This window comes from Arachis stenosperma, chromosome 1 (assembly GCF_014773155.1).
Source record: "Arachis stenosperma cultivar V10309 chromosome 1, arast.V10309.gnm1.PFL2, whole genome shotgun sequence".
NCBI classification, from domain to species: Eukaryota; Viridiplantae; Streptophyta; class Magnoliopsida; order Fabales; family Fabaceae; genus Arachis; species Arachis stenosperma.
In genome coordinates this window covers 125,153,350-125,171,649 of record NC_080377.1, presented here as the reverse complement: position 1 = coordinate 125,171,649, position 18,300 = coordinate 125,153,350, and the positions used below count along the sequence as shown (strand labels likewise).

The following is an 18,300-nucleotide window of genomic DNA, read 5'->3' as shown; positions in this document are numbered from 1 at the left end:
AACTCGGAATAGGAAGATGTTGGCAACATCGTGTCTCCAACCTACTCTCTATAATTTTGATCAGGTAACACCTACACTTGGAAGAGCAAAAACACTTCTGAACAATGACGCCGTCTGTGGGGACACGTTGCTTGTTACATTCTCTTCGTTCTAAGTTCTACCCCAAAATGAATTCAGTATAACACATGTTCACAAGATGAACAATGTAGAAAAATGAATAAAAAATACATAGTCACAAAAAATAAGCATTAAAGCAGATAATACAAAAATTTCACCAAAGAAATGAAAATGTTTACAAATTTAAATTTGTGACCATATCACTATACGCTTCAAATGCTTAGAACTGCTAAATCAAAATGGTCAAAGATTTAGAGACTTAGTAACAATTTTAAAGTTGTGAAACAAGAAATCGAAAAAAAATTATAAATTTATGACAAGAAACACTACTTAATATCTAGAGATCGAAGTTTACAAAGCCAAAAAACAGGAATTTGTTCTCTATTAAGAGAAAAAAAGATTAAAAATCCTAAATAAGCTCCATGAAACCAAACTACTTTCATACTTAGATGCATAAAGGTATGATTTATTTTATTTAAATTTTTATAAAATATTTTAAAGCATATTATCATTTAAAAAAATAATAAAAAAATATGGTAAAAATAAAAGAAAAATCTCTGAATAATTGTTTATTGAAAAAATTCATGAATCAATTAATCTAAATTAGAAAAATCCAGCATTCAATTGTCAAAATAATTGCTTTAGATCGAAAAAAATTTCATTTAGATAGATTGCACTTAAATAAAAAAATTCATCAAGCATTTATTTTAAGAGAAACAATTTTCTTATTTTAAACTCAATATTTTCATGATTGAGTTACTATTTCATACATAGTAAATTTAATAATTATTGATTTTGATATGTCTTTATCGGAATCTCAAAAACTCGGAGCTTGAGTCTACAAGCTACGAGTTAGGAGTACCCACTACGGGAAGTCTATGAATCCGAATAAAAAAAAATTCAAGAAAATCATTTCGACATTCAAAGAATGGAAGCATCGACTCTTGATCCAAGAATCACAATATGCAACCTTGACAAAAAAAAATCTAATTCCCAAACTCATAAATTGAGGTGATAACCTACGATTGATAGAAGTTATGGTCAAAGTTCAGACTTTATAAAAAAAAAGTAAGCAAAATAAAAAGCTCCACCTTAAAGGATGAGATGCTTTGGGGATTTGATGATTAAGTATTCTTTCGAATTTCTGTCACAAAGAGGACATTAACTCCTCATAACTCATTCTAATGTCTAATAATCTAATTTTACGAGATTAATTATTACATTGTAACTATCATTCTACTATTAAAGGAGGATGTTACAATATTAACTATATAAAGGCCTAAGAGCATCATACGAAGGGAGACCAAAATAAGACATCAAGCATTTTATGATAAGAATAATTCATGAAAAGAGCAACCCACATAAGAGACGCTCATAACATCACAACCTCACAATATATACACTATTTCAAATACGTGTATTAAGGTATGATCTTTAACTTAGTTCTTTTTTCGACCTATGCTAACTTGAGTGACGGAATCCTTGCAAAAACGCTCTCACAATTGGGAATGATGAACTCAAAATAGAAAAATATCAATAACATGGTGTCTCTAACCTTCTAACCTAGTCTCTACAATTTTATTCAAGTAACTTCTAAACTCAGAAGAACAAAAACACTTCTAAACAAAAAAACATTAGAAATTGAAGATCTCTTCTTTAACCAACGTTTTTAGAGCTTTCAAAAAATGTCTAACCAATTTAAAATCATTCAAATAGTCATATATAATTAAAATTTAACATCATTAACTAACTAATAACAACTATAAACTAACAAATAAGAACAATACAAATTACAAATAATAATCTAGAACTGTAAATCTATAAATTGAAATAGACATAGGCTATAATAGCAATAATTTGTTTAAAAAATTACATAAAACAGGAGTGTGGCTATACTACTGATGTAAAAGCAAAAGTAACGGAAAAGAATGGATGAATGAAGAATAACAAAAAGGTTGATTTTCACTAAGAAAAAAGAGGCACAGTGACAAACAACTGTACACATCTCGTGCAAACAGAAAAGATGAGTACAGAGAAATAGAGAGTGGAGTTGGTAATGGTAGCGCAATGACAAATCGTTGTAGAAGGTTGTCCTGGAAAGAGAAGAGTAACAAGGGAGGATGAGAGAGTGGATGTGAGAATGGCATGCAGTGCCGCGATGAACGCCGGTAGAAACATACAATTACAACGGCAAAATAAAAGTGACAAAGGAGAAAAAAAAGAGTGGAAGTGAAAACGACGCATAACTCACTTGCCCACTCTCTCCCGAGTTTGAACGAATTTGTCCGAATCTATCCTAGTACGGCCAAATCTATCCACAAATGAAGTTGAGTCCGAATCAACTCCATCACCTTGAAATATAAATTCCTGAGTTTGACAACAATACTTAGAAGTATTTACAATATTTGCATTATTTGATTCTCCAAATGTATTGTGAGATATCTAACAAAGGTTAAGAGTTTGCATGCATATATATTAGAATTAAAGAAACACCAAAATTTAAATATCATCGTACATATTTATGTAGAATATAGAATAAGACATTTTTACAATTAAAATTGTTATTTATATACTAAAATCAGTTATCAGTATATTTATATATATATATATATATATATATATATATATAATATATAGAGCTTAATTTGTTTTTAATGTGCATTTATATTCGAATACTAATAACTAACTTTAATAGTTAAATTTAGTATACGCGTAAGATAGTCATTTTACCGTCCATATGTGATCTTGATATATTCAAATAAAAAAATTACATGAATCAACTTTTAGTTAATTAGCATGAGTTAACTTTTTTTTAGAGTTTATAATTTAAAATATAAAATTTATTATAATTTATAATTTTAAATTTAAAATAAATACAATAATTTTTTAAAAAATTAATTAATATTAATTAAAAAAATTGATCCCTAACATTACTCTTGGAATAATAAGCGCATCACAACACGGTTAAACTACAAAATAATGGAGAAAGCTAAGACTACATTGATAAAAAGGAACAACTCTTCATAAATTTCAAACACGTTTCACTTAACCAAACAATACCGATGAAGCAAACTTGCAAGTTCCAAGGAAGTTTTTTTAAAGCCTTTTTTAAAAATCTGGATTCTATTGTTTACGGTTTTTGGAGTCGGTATCTGGGTTCTATAGTTTTGTGAATAGATTGTTGGACTTGGTTACGACTTACGAGGGCTCTCCCCTTGGAATCCAAAAATTATCCATCCAAAACAGAGAAAGAGATAAAAGAAGTCCCCTAACTCTGTCGAGGCAATTTAGGATCCATCTAACATGAATTTTACTTTGAAGAACGTTTTAATCTCAAGTTCTCAACATGGTAATAGACGCACACAAGAAAAATTGTCCCTTGTGGGGCTCACACGGCATGGTAGCAAGACCAAGCAGAGTAATTGGGTCCATCCTAAAGAACCATACATACATGCCAGCAAAGAAAATAGCAGAAATTATAGGCGCATCATCAGGAATAATGCTACATTCATGTCCATCAACCTTCTTGGTAGAAACTACTATGACCTTTTACTTAATAAGTCAAAGTTCATCATTCAATCTCTTGCTTGTTCTCTGGAAAAAGATGCATTTTTCCATTTAAAATTTGGTTTGAATCATTGATGATGCTTGTTCCTACTTCCCATGTGTTTATTTTTACTTAAAACGGTGCTAGTTGTTACAATATCTTCCAATTACCATCAAAATGAGTGGTAACAAAACGGTTCTTTGCAGCCATTGATAATGAATTAAACACATTATATATCAAGATAATGCATGACATGATTCCAAATAACAAATACTGATTGCTATGGCAAAAGAGAAAACATAATGTTTTGGTTTTACAGAAAAGTATCAGCAGGACACAAATTTCGCCATGCATGCTGTCTGCTATAACTCTAGCATGATTACAATTGATCAAAGGACAAATATAGTTATTTTCGACAAATCTGAAAAAGTGGAAGCTGCAAGAGGAAACAAGTGAATGGAATTTGATTCACTCTGTGTGTCAGATAGTCAACGAAGCAGCAGCTGTTGTTGGTCTTCATTATCAAGGCTTACAATGTGGATGGTAGATGAAAAAAGAGCATTAAGATTGGGAAGGGAATCTACTTTAATCACTGGCTCATTAACTAAGCCTCTTCTGAGTTCCTCATCTGCCTCTTCAACACCCTTTGATCTTAAGAAACTGCGCAGATAATCCACCAACTTGAGCATCTGATTATGCTTGTCTTCAAGGGAGATTCTTGCATCAGCAAGCTTCATCTGAATACTTTCTTGGCGCCACAGATCGGCCATTTCAAACATGCTCCTCTCTTGTTCAAATTCCTCCTGAATTTTCATGAAATCGCTTTGTAATCGCTCGACTTTAGCCTTGTCTTCTCCAATCTGCATAGCCAATTCATTGCAAACTTGCTCAATCAATTCTCTTTGTTTTCTCTCCTCATCATAGCGTAACCTAATTTGATTAACGCATAGGTTGGCCTTGGCAAGCTCATGTACCAGACTCGCATTCATCTTCTCCATCCTCTCTCTACTTCTCCTTTCCCTTCCCAACTTATCCTCTAATTCACCTGCCAATTGTTGCAATTTCTTCTTAGACGATTTGTTTTCGGCTTTCAGGTTATCGATGCAGCTTTGAGCTCGAAGCATCTCTGATAGCAAAGCAGAGACAACAGAGTCACTCGTTGCTTTTCTTTCTTCAACAATCTTAGCAGCCACCTTATTCGACTTTCTCAAACCCCAATTATCTTCCTTCAAACTTACATTGAATTTCTTCATAACATGCTTGTATCAATTAAAGTAATTCAGTACAGATATATAGGATAAATCCAAGGAAAGTAACTAGGAATTTGAATAGCATAATACCTTGCAGTCAAGACCAGAAACCTCGAGAAAGCAAAAGTGCCATAACGCTGCGGCGAGCTTCCTGGCAGAGAGGTCGGGTTGTATAGTGCATGACCATGTTCCGAAGAGTGAGTTTTCGTGTTTCCGGCGGCGAGGGATCGCCGGAGTGTGGGTCCCGCCGAAGGAGTTCATTTCATTTTATGTGAAAATGAAAAAAGAATAAGTGGCAGGTGCTTGGAATCTGAAGAGTTTATGAAAGGTTTTAAAAGTTAAAAAGAGTAGCACCATTTTTCCTGCTTTTAAGACACCCTCCCCCTCAAAAGACGTTATTATATTAGATGGAAAATTTAATACAAGAGGTTATATGTGATGCGGACACAATATAAACTCGCCAAAACTGAGTGTGACATATAATTGACTGCATTAAAATCCAGGATCATATGTTAGGACATAATGATGAATCTACCTAACATGAATAACCACTTAACCACTCACTTCAAAGTAATGTATAGATCAAGTGTATCACCGGCGTTTTATGGTTGTGCCACTCCTTTCAATGTATTGCTACTTTTAGAATTTAATTACCATTTAACTTTGATATTTTGTTACTCTAAATTGTAAGAACAATGCTACTAGTTCGTTAGAATTTATTATTTGTGGTCATCACTTATCCATTAACTAAATTCCTTTAATTTAGTTCTATTAATCTAATTATCCAACAGTATACTTTATCAACTAATAAATAAAAACAATAAATTTTTATAGTCATGTAGCATTACTCAAATTTTAATTTATGCACTAAATTAACGAATATATACTAAAGAGTGGTGACAAGTGTACAGAAATTTCTGCATTAACTTATTATATGTGTAACTATTTAATTTGATTCTTTGGATGCCTAACGTTGTTTTTGCACGTTCTTTTCTTAAAATCAATCCCTGCGGGATTTTCCCCTTAATTAAAACGTGCGTGCATGCATGATGCATCAGCATAGTTGAATTCAATTGTAGTACTCAATAATCATGCATGTTGGCTTGACATTGATCCACTGTTACCTGTTTCTCTTTGTTTGATTATTCCAAGTTCCAACATTAATGTATGACTGAATGACACTTGCATTAAAACAGAACAACATACAAACTTTGAGGTACTTTCATGTTTCAACCATTCATTTCTCACTTTTACGAATAATTGTCTTCTAAAATTTTAACACACACATAAAAATATATTTAGAAAATAATTATATTGTTTTAACAGAAGTTAATATTCATGTATTAAACTAGTAAAAAATAATAAGTACAATAATTTAGTATCCATAATTTTTTCCCTCAAATTTTCCCTTTATAATTTCAATAGTTAGTTTTATTATAATAATTATTTCACAATTTATACTAAGTTGTCTTTTCTTAAATAATACAATTCTTTAATTTTCTAGGGTACGATGTGCTTGTTTAAAAATTAAAAAAAAAAGTTATTTGTAAACGAGTAATTTTTTAATTTATATTTAATAGAAGTGCCAAAAACAAAATACAAACAAAAATTATTCTCTCATTTTAAAAATAAGAGTTTAACTAGGGAGTTTATTTCTTTTAGTCAATATCTACTATTTTTTAAATTCTAAAATTTAAACTCTAAATTATAATATTAAAATAAAAAAAAGAATTAAAAAATAATTTTACAGTAAAAAATTGATCAATATTTCCAATGTTAATCGTAACTTAAGAATAATTCGTTAAGAGCAACTCCAATGAGCAAGATCCTGAGGCTCTATTTCTGACAAAAGCAGAATCTTAAAGCCCTGTATCATAATTAATATTGAATATTATTTATATTATTATATTAAATTATAATTAATTAAATTTACTTATATTAAAAAATAAATTTAATTTTTATACTTTGCAAAATAATTTTTGGTTGGATTTGTTATTTTTATTTTTAAAATTTAATATTGTGTATTATTGTTATATATGAATTTATTTAATATTAATATCTTTTAATAGTAAATTATTTTTAAATTTATAAATTTAAATAATATTATTAAAAAATTAATTATATTAATTTTAAGTATTTTAATTAATTAATTAAATGGGACCACAAAAGAAACTAAAATTAGTTCTTTTTAATGGAGAAGAGAGAGACGCTTTGAGTTCCTATTTATTATTTATGACGCAAAATTGATATGGAGTTACTTTTTATGACATGTGAGTTATAAATAAAGATTGAGATGAGTTTTCTACTAAAGATGGTCTAAATTAAAAGATAAAGAAAATGATTAAAAATTATGGAATTAATTAAAGGAAATGGGAAAGATAATTATCCCAGTCAAGATACCATTCGGCTATGCTCTTTCACACACTGACACACTCAGTTGTTCCCTAGTCCTAGTCCTCGTTTAAAGGCGCCACATTTCACACAAAATCCCCCATTAAAATAACAACTCATCCAAATTAATTAATTGATTGTTCCCAGATGGCTGATTTGGCTAGAATGACTATAACTTCTTCGGTCAACAAATTGAGGCCCCTCTTCTAGCAGTCTTCTGCTGTGGCTGCTCCATGCAAATAGATATGCACGTGCACGCTTATATATACAACATACATATTAGACTAGTTCTAAGTTCTTACAACATAATAATAATGTATTCAATTATATTAACCAATTCCGTTAAATAAAAGTCAACATTTTATCATCATCCATTTCTATCTCTCTTCATGCCACGCACCCTATAAATATCAAACTTTCCACCTCACAAATATTTCATTCCATCATAACTTGCATATCATCAGAGTTAAATAACAGATCAAAGCACATAGAGAGAGATTCATTATCTTAATCAATCAATCAATCATATTTCTTTAAAATTAACGTAAACAGTTACATATATCCTATCTTATCTATGGGGAATTATTGCTGCAATGCAACATCGAGATCAACGGAATGGGGAGGCGAGGATTGGAGTGATTTGAACCCTAGGAAGATGAATACGGTGAACATAAAGAGGAGATCAAAGAAGGTGTTTGATGAAGGTCAAGTGTTGAGTATTGGAAGAGCCGAGAAGGAGAAGCTGTTTGGTGAGTTGGGAGCAACTATATGTAATAATGATAACAACAATAACAATGGTAGCAGGATCAAGATTAGGATCTCCAAGAAAGACTTGGCTAAATTGTTGGGTGATGATACATCTACTACCATACAAGAACACAATAAAGGGAAGTTGCAGCATCGATCTTCTGCAGAACAAGTTCTTCTGAGGCTGTTAAAGGCTCGTGATGATTCTCTTCACATAAACACACCATGGAAGCCTCAGCTTGAGAGTATTCCTGAGGAGAGATAGTTAGCTTTACATCTTTTTTTCTTTGTGTTTTTTTTTTCGTGTACAAAATAACAATTAAGAAATTAAACAACTGCATTTTTCATAACTTGATGTATTTTCATGTAAGATACAGATAAAAAAAATGGTTGTAAATTTGAGACAATGTAATTGTATTAGTTATTAATTATCAATAATGCCGCGAGTGAAGTGATCTATAATTTTCTTTCATCATGTGTTCAACCAGCTAATGCAAAAATAAGAAAAAATCTAGAAGCCGCCAAAATTAGCCAATGTTATTATATCAAAGTAATGTATATGTGTATGTGTATAAGCTGCGTATACAAGCCGCTGTGAACTACTTAACTATATATTTCCGGATTGAGATTAGAGAAAAGAGACCGTATCAAAGATGTTCCGTGCACTACTATACCATTATTATTTAATGTTGGTCTATGAAGGCAAGACAGGAACATTCCTTTTCAGAACTTATTATATTTATATTTGATTATTTGGGGATCCATCTTACTATCCATATTAGTGTATTGGCATCAATATGGAAGAGAGGAGGATAATATAATACATGTATAATGGTATTGTCCCTTTTATTAGTTTGATTTTGGTACCGAGATATTTTCATAAAAATGCGTAAAATGATTTTTTATAAATATACTTATGTGTTGTATTATTATTCAACGTATTAATAAATTGTTATTTTTGAATTTCTTAACAAATTAGAATAAAATCGATTTTTTTATAACAATAACAATAAATTTAATTGTTATATCGAACTGATTAATTTACATAAGCTACTATATCATAATTTTTTTTAGTTTAGATTATATAAATCGACTGAATTAAATTGAGTCTAATAATTATAATATAGATAATTAGATTTATTATTGTTGCTATAATAAACCAATTTTATAGTGATTTATTAAAAATTAAATTATTAATTGATTTAATAAAAATATTTAATAATATTATAACCTATGTAAACGTTATTAAAAAAAATATATTTTTAGTATTTTTATAGAAGTGTTCTGCTTTTGGTATACTGTTGTTGTGAGGACTAGAACTCTATGTATTAGTAACTGAGTCAAGTCAAACGACCCACTATAGTAAAAGCATTGAACGAGAAATATCAACACATGATGTATAAGGATTTGACCATATGCCGTGTCCCTGTATACTCAAATTTCAATTTACTTGAGTAATATTTTAAAGGTTTCAATTTTAAATTTACTTAACAGTGATTCTGTTCTAAGTGCACATATTAATGAAGAATGGTTTAAGAGTAGTAGAATTTATTATTTTTTATCGATAATTAATCAGTAATATTTAAAAGTATCAATTAAAAATATGCTATTAAATGGTTAAATTAAATAATTTGAATTAATAGTTAAAGTGCTAATAAAAAATAATATATTCTACCGTTGAATATTTTTTCATATTAATAATACCAATTAAAAAAATTTGTATAAAAATATAAAATATAAATTTTTAATTTATCCATTATTTATTTATTAAAGTAAGAATTTAAATTCTTTTATTAATAATAATTTTAATATATAATTTTAAGACAAATGTTAATTAAATTCTATTTTAAATTAGTTTTTAATTAACAAATTTTGATCATCAATTAATTTTAAATATTTTATTTTGTTAGGTTAATCGATTCTCACAACAAATTTTAATAAAAAATTAAATATAATAAATAATTTAATGTGAGAATTAATTTGTTTAATAAATTAAAATAAAATATACCACTAAAAAATTTTTAAGAATTAATTTGAAATACTACTGATATAAATTTGCTTGAAAATTCATGAAATAGAAATGAATAATACATATGGTTGGAGGACATGTATGAAACTATGAATTGAAACTGCAATTCGCAAGACACAACCATGGAATGAAGGAGAATCCTGCAGTTCTTTTTGTGACGTGAAGGTGCATGGTAGAGTTGAGAAAACTAATAGTGTGATTTCCACATTCTTCGATTGCTTGGTCAAGTCAACACCGGAAAAAATAACCCACTTTATTCCTACTATCAATAGATTGTCAAAAATTTTAAAACAAATAAAATAAATATATTATTGAATGATAAAAAATACGTATATTATTAGTACTTTATCAGTAAAAATAAAGAGACTCGAATCCAATAAATATAAAAAAATTATGTCATTCGAACTATAAATGATTGACCTAATAAAAAATTATTATCATCGTTATATTTTATAATATTAAGTAAAAATTTGTAAACCAAGCCACGTGGAGGGTTGAGTTGTTTCTCGTTCCCAGCAGCTTGGAACTGCAGCCTGAGGATTCAAACAGAAGAGAGTGACTGAAATCCAAAATCAGAACAAACATCTTTATTCATTAACTTCCTTCCCTTTCCCTTTCATTCATTCTTTCGTTTCCAAACAAATCTAATTCAATCATTTATAATTCAAGAACAAGGTAGCTTGTGTTAGTTACATTACAGTATCCCCGTGTTTTCTGATCGCATTTGCATGTAAGGGGAAAAAAAAAAAGAAACAACTATAACGCATTTTTTTTTTCTTTTAATTACATTTTTCCATGTGTTCTGTCCTCTGATCGTTGAAGTAGAATGTGATTTCTCATTTTTTGCTCGTGATTTCTCAGTGCAGCTCCATTGTATTTGTACCTCTTAATAATCATGTATTAGATTCGCACAGATTCTTTCTTTTATCGTGTGTTATATTTCATTCAAATATCAAGATTTTGCGATTTGTAAAGAAATATTTATCTTTCGTGCCTAAAAGTTTCTTTGAATCTGAAGAGTTAGTTACCTCCTTGATTGGTTTTATTTTACGCCTTAATGATTTTCAGAAAGGAGAGAATTTTGGAGAAATTTGAGTGTGTGGATGATGAATCAGCAGAACCAAGCTTCAGGGTATCCATCAAGTGTTCCAATGAAGAGAAAACGTGGGCGGCCACGGAAAGAAGAAAGTGCAGTTCAAGGAGAGATCATGCCGGCAATGCCTCCTTCTGAAAATGTCTTGAATTCCAGCCAAGTTTGTGCTGGAATCACAGCTAACGATCATAGCGATGCAATGGTGGGGAAGATGGTAACCGGCGTCATAGAAGGCTCTTTCAGTGCCGGATATCTGCTTAATGTTAAGGTGGCAGATTCTGATTCTCAGTTAAGAGGTCTTGTTTTTCTTCCTGGCCAAGTTGCTCCTATCACTGCACAAAATGATGTGGCTCCTCAAGTTAGAATGATCCAAAGGAAAGAAATTCCAATTCCAATTCCAGTTCTTAATCCCCAAACTATGACTAATGATTATGTTCCTTTACCACCACAGACTTTGACAGATGATTACATTCCTTCACCAGCACAATGCAGCAAGCAACCTTCTGAGGAGGAGGCAGAGTTGCATCTGCCCAATCCTCAAGTGCTGCCAATTGAGATGCATTCTAGCAATCCACTTTCACTTGAGAATCAATCTGCCTCTGCTATGGCAGTTGCAGTTGAGTTGCCGAAGAATGACATTTCTGTTCCTGGTGGAGGGAATCCTCAGTTAATATCAGTGCCTGGATATCAGAATCAATCTTCTTCTATGGTGTCAAATTTTGAGTGTGAAAATCCTGTTAGGAACAATGAAACATTGCATCAGATTGATACCTCAAGTGATGTAAAAGAATCAGGTGCTGATGGAGGAGCAACAGAAGATCAAGATCCAAAGCCAGCATCTGAACCTATCATCTTTCTTCCAACAATTGAAAATCAAACTGCACAGCAGACTACTATGCCTTCCGAGCCGATTCGTGATGAGATAAATAAAACATCAGAGATTGAACTCAACAAAAGCCCTGCTGAATCCATGCCATCTGAACAGGTTAGTGAACCGGTTCACAGCTTCATGGAGAAGCAGGCCTCGCCGAGAACCGAAGGACTACAAGATATGGTGGGAAAGCTGGCTACTACTGAGATGTTGAGCTTAATAGACACCTCAAATTCAAATGGAAAATCAAACACAGGTATTGGAAATGGTATTGATATGGTTGGACTTGGATCAAACCATGCCCCTGAGAGCAGCCAACCAAAATCCATGGTATCTGAAGAGATCAAGATTTCATCTGAAGGATATGCTTTCCAAGACAAAAGTGGTGGCTCTTTTGATGCCATTGGTAAGGTAGACGTGAATCAGCCTACTGAAACTTAGTTAATGCAAAGGAAAGGATGGAGAAGGTGGTATACCATGATTAATATGGTAATCAGATTTAACAGTTTTGATGAAATCGAGTAGAGTTTTCAAATCCATGGCTTCAAGAATTTCAAGTATTCTTGATTGAATTTGTTTCCTTTTATTGATTTATTATTATTTCTTTCATATTGGTTACTTGTTCTATTCCTGTTCTGCTACTACTTTGTCGAATAAGTTTGTTTTTCTTTGCAGTGATCTTTTGTTATCTGGTGACATTATACTAGTGATATTAGAAAACTACATGGTAAGTGTCAAGTGTTGGGAGTATAAAGTCTGGCATACGTTTGGACAGATTAGGCAAAATAAATGTAACAAGTATGAACAAGAAGAATTTGGATCCTCTAAAGTGAGAAAATTGGTAAAGTGATAAAATGAAAGATTAATTACTATTGATTTTGTAACTTACATAAAATGTGTATCCCACTATCTTAATTTAATAATGATTAACTTCTCACTTTACTATTTTATCAACTTTTTCGCTTTACTACTTTACCAATTTTTAAGAAAATAGAAGTTAGTGCTCATTTTTTTTTTTTTTGGTCAAGTAGTTAGTGCTCATTTTGATTGGTGCGTTCTTTTGTTAGTAGTTCACGCCAACTGGGCCTTTGATTAGTTTTTTTGGCCGTTTGGAAGCTGAATTAAGCATCGTAATTGCGCAGCCAAGGCCTTGGATCAATGGCAACATCCCCTGCCTCACTTGGAGCAGCACCCAGGTTCGACTGATATCGTCTTTTTAGTGTCTTGGAGGAAATGGGTGGCAAGAAAAATAAAAAGTTAGACACTATTCTTCCTCCACTCTTTAGACAGCTTGAGAAGTTATGAAATAAAGAAATGAAGCATATAAAATTATAAAACCAGATTTCAAACCAACCATACGAGGACTAATACAAGCGTAACTTGCGTAAAACGCAACATGTATTACCCTAATAACAGACTAACAAAACTTCTCAATAAAAAACTCAACAACCTAATATGCTGGAATTTTATCACACGACAATAGTTGGCCTAAGTCATAATCCATATTGTTTGAGTAATAATTATGAGTTTCCTTTCAATGTAAATAAATTTTAGAAGTGAATTTTCAAATTATCATTTATCCTCGACAGAAGAAGAATGGGGACTATAGCGCGAATAATTAACACGAGTTTTTTTTTTAAATAATTTAACATAAATTAATCGAAAGAAATATAAGACATGACAATATAACAATACAATAAAAGATTGTAATGATAAACATAATTAAAACGTGAAAAGATGAAGAAAACGTGAGAAACAAATAACAGTCTACTGCATTCAACAAATCCATAATAATGTAACTTGCGAAAAACACATTTTAATTAGAACTAATATCTAATGGACCAATCCATCAAATATATGAACATCAACAAAGTACTCTCCAAGCTTGATTTGATACACAAGGTTTGCAACAAATATAAATCTTAATATAGCAACCATAGATAACTAACCAGAAGAAAAAAGAAGGAAAAATTAAAAAGGAACAGAGTTGACTGGTTTTCCACGAACATAGAAGCACTGAAAATAAGTATCATAGGGATACATAATGGCAAGTTGGTAACAGAAAAATAGAAGCTGGGTTTGGCTTCTTAACTATATCCCATTTGTTGCTGCTGCTGCTGAGGAGGTTGGTAATTTGCATACCCTGGATAGCTTCCATACATGTTGGGGTCCTGCCCAGCGGGAGCATAACCATAATTTTCATAGCCCTGTGCATATCCATAATATCCACTACCATTCCACTGGTTTGGGTCTGCCTGAGTCTGAAATTATGCAAGTTCATGATTCAAAATCAGCAACAAATTACGACACATGCAGCTAAGACAACAATTATAGGCAAGTTTTATTACCTGTTTGTTTGAAGGACTCCGTCCCCATGAAAGCCTAACATTTTGGCCACCTAAAAGTGTTCCATTCAAAACTCTCAGTGCCTCTTCAGCACAACTCCTGATGCATTAAAAATCATATCACAGTCAAGAGCTTCTTATGCAAAAAGTAATTTCACGCTCCACAAATAGCAAAGTACCCAACATCAAATACCTGTCGGCAAATTGCACAAATCCACATCTCTTGCCGGATGGAATCTTCACATGAACTAACTCTCCATAATGCCCAAAAACTTGTCGCAGGTGATCATCTGTAACATTTGCATCCAAATTGCCAACAAAAATCTGCAACAAAAAAATAAAACGTCAGAAAACAATAAGTAAGCAGAGTGGTTTGTATATTGCAAAGAAGTACGCACAGTTGTATTATTTGGATCATTCTCGTTCTGTGCCCCTTGAGGATTCTGGTATGAAGCTGCATGTTCAAATTACAAGTAAAGAAGATGAACCACATAAACACAGGGAAAGAAGGATAGAATTCAGTACGACACCCAAAACAAAAGTAGACCAAACAACCTCTAGTGACAAATGGCACAACTTATTGGCACAGGTTTAAAGAAAAGTATATTGATTGGCTATTACTAATGAACAATGAATTTAATGGTGCCCCTTTATTTATTCAAAAAATATGAATATGTAGATATAGTTTGTAAAATCAACAAACTTACTGGTGGCTTACATGCAGAACAACCCTTAAGATGGGAAAAGTTAAAACATTTAACTAACAGAACAACATAAGCAACAGATTCAGTTGAGTGCTTATATTGATAAACAACAAATAATACAAACTCAAATGATTCGATCCCTACATACACCATACAACTTCAAATACAACTATGCACAAATAGAAATAAAACACACAAAACCTAGCATTCAGATATTTAATTATTAAATCCAACACAACTATATACTATAAAAAAAAGAAAGACAATTAACAAGCATTAATCCTCATCTCATTGTATAATATATCTCTCTCTCTAAAAATTTACGTAAGAGATAAATAGCCAGATTTAGTAAATTGCCAGAGTAGAGTGAACAAAATGGAAAAGGAGGCTGTGAATGCTTGTGTAGGATATAAAAACTACTTTACAAGTGACCTGTAGTTATGGACTTATAAGTTAAAGCTGAGAGACTGCACAATATAGAGAAAATAAAAACTTTAATTGCATAGCATCGTGCTGAGCAATAGAAAAGGATGGAATGGAGACAACACCTAAACACCAAGACTAAAAACCACAAGATACCATAATGCATAATGCATTCCTAGAAAATTAAAGCAGTAAATACTAGCACCTGACCATTTTTTCCCATGGCTGGAGAAGGTAAAGCTTAATCATTTGGCATCAAATAGAAGAACAAAGAAATACAAATAAGTAAACAAGATCTGCTCTTGAATACGGGAAAGAAAGCTATAGAAGAAATTAAAAGAACTAGTTCTTCCAGAAACGTAAAAGGAATTAAAGTAATGGACTGAAGAATAAGAATGGTGGACTTAAAATATAAGTAAAAGCAACTTGCACAATGTAACTGGGCTAAGAACTAAACCAACGAAATGAAATGAAGAAACTATAATTAGAATAGTGGCGAAATGAAGGCGGAAAAGAAAATGCCACCAAAAATAACTCGCGGTACATAAACGGATAACTGACCTACACAAGGCCATGCACTAAAATGGTAACCATTTCAGCTGAAATCAGTTCCAGGCTCCGGGATGACAGAGCCTCTCGACACCCTGCTTCGAGACAACAGGAGTTCTATAAGATTTTATTATTCTATATCATTTATTTTGCCCAAATTTTTAAAGGAAACTACAGGAAGAAATGTGTTTGGACTGTATATCTTCAAGAGCGTAACTGAAATTAATCATTAGTTGAAGGGTGTTAACATAAAGGATCCACACATGAAAGATAACTAGATACTTAAAGCCTTAAATCCAACTCAATCTTGGCATATGAAGGAAAACATCTCAAACTTTTCTGTAGGCAGAATATCAAATAAGAATTTGAAGCAAAATGGCCAGAACACAACAACTCAGACAAACCTTTGTTGGATTGTGTGGTTGGGTTTTTATTAGATGCTGGTCCAATCCTCATGGGTCTTGTTGAACAAAGAACGCCCTGCATTTCCGTCATAGCTCTAACTTGCTCACTCTCATCTGCAAACCTAACAAAACCGTAGCCCTTTGTCCGCCCAGTAAGCCTGTCAATTACAACTTTAGCCCCCTTAACCGAGGAGTATCTACCCCTAAATGTCTCCTGAAGGTGGTAGTCCGTAACATCTGCAGCCAAATCTCCAACAAATATAGTGTAATCTGGACTGTCGTCATGACGCCTCTCACCGGCGCTAAAGGTTGCCCAGTTCAACCTGAAATTCTGCCCTCCATTTGGCATAATGGTGCCATTGAATGTTTGTAGTATTCTCTCAGCAGCAGCACGGCTTGTAAACTCAATAAACCCATAACCCTCGGATTGACTAGTTTGCTTATTCCTAATTACTTTAACAGATGCCATCTGCAACCATACAAGTATATAACTTAATTTATCATTTTTACACACAATATAATGAGTAACGACAGATATATATTCCATCTAAACAAAACGCTGTTTAAACAAAATCAAAGCTAATCAAAATCTCTACGGGATGGACAATTTTAAAAGAATTTAACCTAGATTCATAAAATTATGGAGCTTCAAAACACCAAAACCCAAATCGGAATAAAAAAGACCTATAATTGACATCAAAAGAATATAAATCTACCCGTTCTGATTCACATAAACGAAAAACAAATCCCTATTCTATTATCACGGCCGATTAAAATAATTATAATAAATTAATAAAAGCATGTCATAGAAATTGTAGTACAAAAAAGTAACAACAACGGATAGGGCGATTTCAAGACACAGAAAAAAAGTACGAACAAAAACGCAAAACAAGAGAGAAAGACGTTATATATACCTCGCCAGTGTGAGCAAAACAGGTGTAGAGGTAGTTCTCATCCATCCAGTACTGCAAATCACCGATCCAGAGGGTTCGGACCTCATCGGCACTGGCGGGCTGAACGGGCTGGGAAGGAGGCACGGACTGTGTCGGAGCCTGAGCGGAGGGGGCCCACATCTGTGGTGGCTGGGCCTGCGGAGGCATCATCATGTATGGCTGCTGCTGCTGGTACTGCTGGTTGGGCTGCTGGGCCATGTTGGGTGGAGGAGCCATGCCAGGTCCGGGCTGCATCATCTTCTTCCTGTGCTTGAATCTGGAATTCTTGAGAGAAGAGAGAGAGAGAGAGGGGGAGAGAGAGATGGAGAGAGAAAAAAGGGGGAAGAGAGTGAGTTTCTTGAATGGGTGTGTGCTTTAAAGAGTGGTTGAGACTCAAACCCTAACCCCGTCCGTGACGTGTGGCTGGTTCTCTTTCTACTTTCTATCTTACCCTTCGCACAATTTTCTTAATTTAATTCATTCAATTTCGTTAATCTTTCATATTTCGGAAATAAACCTTCTACAGGTTGGAAAAATATTCTATGTGAAGAATATATATAAAATCTTTTCTTTTGATACACGGAGAATCTTCAAGTGCATCTTTTTTCCCTTGTAATTATTGAAAATGATAACATAATAGATTAGTAGAAAAACAAAAGTTAAAGTAAATTAATTAAAATTACTTTTAAACTTCTAAATATTGATTTGACCTCAACTAATTTACATTTTATATAAATTAAATTCCGTGATATATCAGATTTTTTTACCTTACCAAGTTATCACTTTTTAATTTTAATATGATAATTGGTGATGTGAATTATACAAAAATAGTAAAATTTTGTTCTTTATGTATGTATAGTTAACATAATTTACAAAGAATAATTTTTTCTTGGTTAAT

General features: G+C 32.2%; 4 protein-coding genes across 5 annotated transcripts; 2 read left to right on the top strand and 2 right to left on the bottom strand.

Annotated features, from left to right (window-relative positions):
• Positions 1 to 3,918: 3,918 nt before the first annotated feature.
• On the bottom strand, positions 3,919 to 5,312 carry LOC130961530 (uncharacterized). 2 transcript variants are annotated; one of them, XM_057887468.1, is made up of 2 exons: positions 5,005 to 5,312; positions 3,919 to 4,923 (listed from the first exon to the last, which is right to left on the bottom strand). In XM_057887468.1, exons 1-2 carry the CDS (start codon positions 5,173 to 5,175, stop codon positions 4,153 to 4,155), a joined length of 942 nt encoding a protein of 313 aa, XP_057743451.1. In that variant the 5' UTR covers positions 5,176 to 5,312; the 3' UTR covers positions 3,919 to 4,152. The 2 variants fall into 2 exon arrangements, with proteins under 2 accessions (XP_057743451.1, XP_057743460.1); XM_057887477.1 differs by having other exon boundaries at positions 3,919 to 4,911; positions 5,005 to 5,311.
• A 2,444-nt stretch (positions 5,313 to 7,756) lies between these two features.
• On the top strand, positions 7,757 to 8,619 carry LOC130942643 (uncharacterized). The gene has a single exon (XM_057871020.1). The coding sequence runs from the start codon at positions 7,880 to 7,882 to the stop codon at positions 8,315 to 8,317; it is 438 nt and encodes a 145-aa protein (XP_057727003.1). The 5' UTR covers positions 7,757 to 7,879; the 3' UTR covers positions 8,318 to 8,619.
• Positions 8,620 to 10,749: 2,130 nt separating this feature from the next.
• On the top strand, positions 10,750 to 12,486 carry LOC130934003 (uncharacterized). Its single transcript, XM_057863596.1, has 2 exons — positions 10,750 to 10,811; positions 11,150 to 12,486. The coding sequence occupies exon 2, from the start codon at positions 11,185 to 11,187 to the stop codon at positions 12,484 to 12,486; it is 1,302 nt and encodes a 433-aa protein (XP_057719579.1). The 5' UTR covers positions 10,750 to 10,811; positions 11,150 to 11,184.
• A 1,308-nt stretch (positions 12,487 to 13,794) lies between these two features.
• Positions 13,795 to 17,810, bottom strand: LOC130970783 (polyadenylate-binding protein RBP45). The gene is made up of 6 exons (XM_057896973.1): positions 17,385 to 17,810; positions 16,471 to 16,939; positions 14,789 to 14,844; positions 14,584 to 14,714; positions 14,394 to 14,490; positions 13,795 to 14,306 (listed from the first exon to the last, which is right to left on the bottom strand). The coding sequence occupies exons 1-6, from the start codon at positions 17,658 to 17,660 to the stop codon at positions 14,133 to 14,135; spliced, it is 1,203 nt and encodes a 400-aa protein (XP_057752956.1). The 5' UTR covers positions 17,661 to 17,810; the 3' UTR covers positions 13,795 to 14,132.
• Between the last annotated feature and the right edge of the window lie 490 nt (positions 17,811 to 18,300).

What these genes read in the sequence shown, in the direction of transcription:
- LOC130970783 (XM_057896973.1), bottom strand. Translation starts at nt 17,660, where the DNA reads ATGATGCAGCCCGGACCTGGCATGGCTCCTCCACCCAACATGGCCCAG. An exon ending in ATGATCCAAATAATACAACT is followed by an intron (nt 14,715 to 14,788) that starts GTGCGTACTTCT and finishes TTTTTGTTGCAG; the next exon opens with ATTTTTGTTGGCAATTTGGA. An exon ending in TTTGTGCAATTTGCCGACAG is followed by an intron (nt 14,491 to 14,583) that starts GTATTTGATGTT and finishes TTAATGCATCAG; the next exon opens with GAGTTGTGCTGAAGAGGCAC.
- LOC130934003 (XM_057863596.1), top strand. Translation starts at nt 11,185, where the DNA reads ATGATGAATCAGCAGAACCAAGCTTCAGGGTATCCATCAAGTGTTCCA.
- LOC130942643 (XM_057871020.1), top strand. Translation starts at nt 7,880, where the DNA reads ATGGGGAATTATTGCTGCAATGCAACATCGAGATCAACGGAATGGGGA.
- LOC130961530 (XM_057887468.1), bottom strand. Translation starts at nt 5,175, where the DNA reads ATGAACTCCTTCGGCGGGACCCACACTCCGGCGATCCCTCGCCGCCGG. An exon ending in TTTCTGGTCTTGACTGCAAG is followed by an intron (nt 4,924 to 5,004) that starts GTATTATGCTAT and finishes AATTGATACAAG; the next exon opens with CATGTTATGAAGAAATTCAA.